Below are 1,617 nucleotides of genomic sequence, written 5' to 3'. Positions count from 1 at the left end.
AAATTGTCCGTATCTCAGTAACGCAATCACTGAGTATTCCTTGAAAATTTCTCCCTGCAAAAAGACAAGATGTTTTTACAGCAGAAAAGACGTGGGCTGTTTTGTTACTGCAGAAGTTATCAGGCCCCAAGGCAAAGCCAACGCACGCACCCCTTTCCCAAGCATTTCCTGAAATGCCAGCTTCAATCAGGATTGGATTTCTTCTTGCCAAGCATAGGAAGCAGAAGAACAGAGGGTTTCTCCAGGAGTCACAGAGAAAAGACTTCTCCCATACTGTTTACTGCAATCAGTGCAGACCCAGTTACTGCACCCCCAGCCGAAACCGCCTTCAGCCGTAGGGAAGTCTTCAAACCAAGGAGGGAAGAGAAGAGACTGGAGCTGCAGCTCCATTAAGGCGTTTGCATATACATTCCCAACCTGGGTCTTCAAAAAAGGGAATTTTGCAAAAAAGGCATTTTATTTGGGAATGGCAAAAACTATGATTGTTGATAATCTCTGTGGAATTATAAATTGCTCATTTAAAAAAAACACGGTTAAATATAAGTGTCCTATCTTTCCCTTGCTTGCCAATATGTCCTTTCCATGAGTTCATGTGCTATGTCTTCTGCAGATCAGGGGAAAACGGGCCAGGGGTAGAGGGTCCATCCAGTCCAGACAGAGTAAACGGGCCATGACTGTTCAGCACTGATGGGAACTAAGAGACAAAACAAAGATGATTAGGGAAGAGGCTGTTTCAATTTACTGTTCCTCATATCTGTGCATGTAGAACCTCCCTCAGGGAAAAAAAACCAACCAAACCAAAACACAACAAAGAAAAAAACCCCAAACTTTCAAAGAATCTTCTTGGCTTCCCCCAAGTAATTTACTTTTTAAGTGCCACTGCATCCCAGACTGCAGCAACCCGGCTCTTCTAACCAGTGTCACCAGGAGGATGCAGCCTGTAAGCCCAGCACTGAGCACCGCCTGTCCCCCAAACTAATCAGCGACTTCAAAACAGGCTGTTGGGAAAGCACGATCTAAATTGTTCCTCAGTTAATTATCAGCTATTTATAGAGAAAAGCATCCAGCTCATTTTCAGACCTACTTGTTTATTCCCGTCCTCACGGTACATATAAGCTACTTCCTTCATCTCCATGGAGATGACAGACAAACCCAAAAGACGACCAGTTAAATTTCACCCCTTACCTAAGCAGACTGAGGGAACAGATGGGGTTATTCCAATTCCAAAGTGGAAGGTGAAGGAAAAGCATGAGTAATTACAACTAAAGGATTTTTTTTTTTAAATAAGAGATTTTTTTTCTTACATTTTAAACAAAAATATTTATTAAAAACAGTGAAGCCGAGAATTTCCAAACAACAGAAGACAGAATATAGAGATCATAAAGAACTGTGCTGCATATTGCCACAGAGATCACACACACAATCTCCCTTCTTACTAGCTGTGAGATTTAATTAATGTCTTTCAACAGAAGAGACTGTTAACAAATGATTAAAACAACCATAGAGCAGCAAAATTAAATTTCCTGGAAAAACTCAATCAGTAAAGTTACAGGGAGGCGGGTTTTACAGGAAGGAGAGACCTAAAAAAAAATATATATAACTACAGCACAGACTGCT

At 41.1% G+C, this 1,617-nt stretch overlaps 1 protein-coding gene across 4 annotated transcripts in view; it reads right to left on the bottom strand.

The window, feature by feature from the left end:
• Positions 1-595: 595 nt before the first annotated feature.
• Positions 596-1,617, bottom strand: part of ELK4 (ELK4, ETS-domain protein (SRF accessory protein 1)) — a 4,854-nt gene continuing 3,832 nt past the window's right edge. For all 4 annotated transcript variants that reach the window (XM_010081679.1, XM_010081826.1, XM_010081755.1 and 1 more), the window contains one exon: positions 596-696. In XM_010081679.1, coding sequence (XP_010079981.1) covers positions 596-696 — 101 coding nt within the window. The remainder of the gene's footprint in view (positions 697-1,617) is intronic.

The sequence above is a fragment of the Pterocles gutturalis genome, unplaced genomic scaffold (assembly GCF_000699245.1).
Source record: "Pterocles gutturalis isolate BGI_N339 unplaced genomic scaffold, ASM69924v1 scaffold6406, whole genome shotgun sequence".
In the NCBI taxonomy this organism is placed as follows: Eukaryota; Metazoa; Chordata; class Aves; order Pterocliformes; family Pteroclidae; genus Pterocles; species Pterocles gutturalis.
Note: the sequence above shows the minus strand (reverse complement) of the source record. Positions and strands in the feature narration are given on the sequence as shown.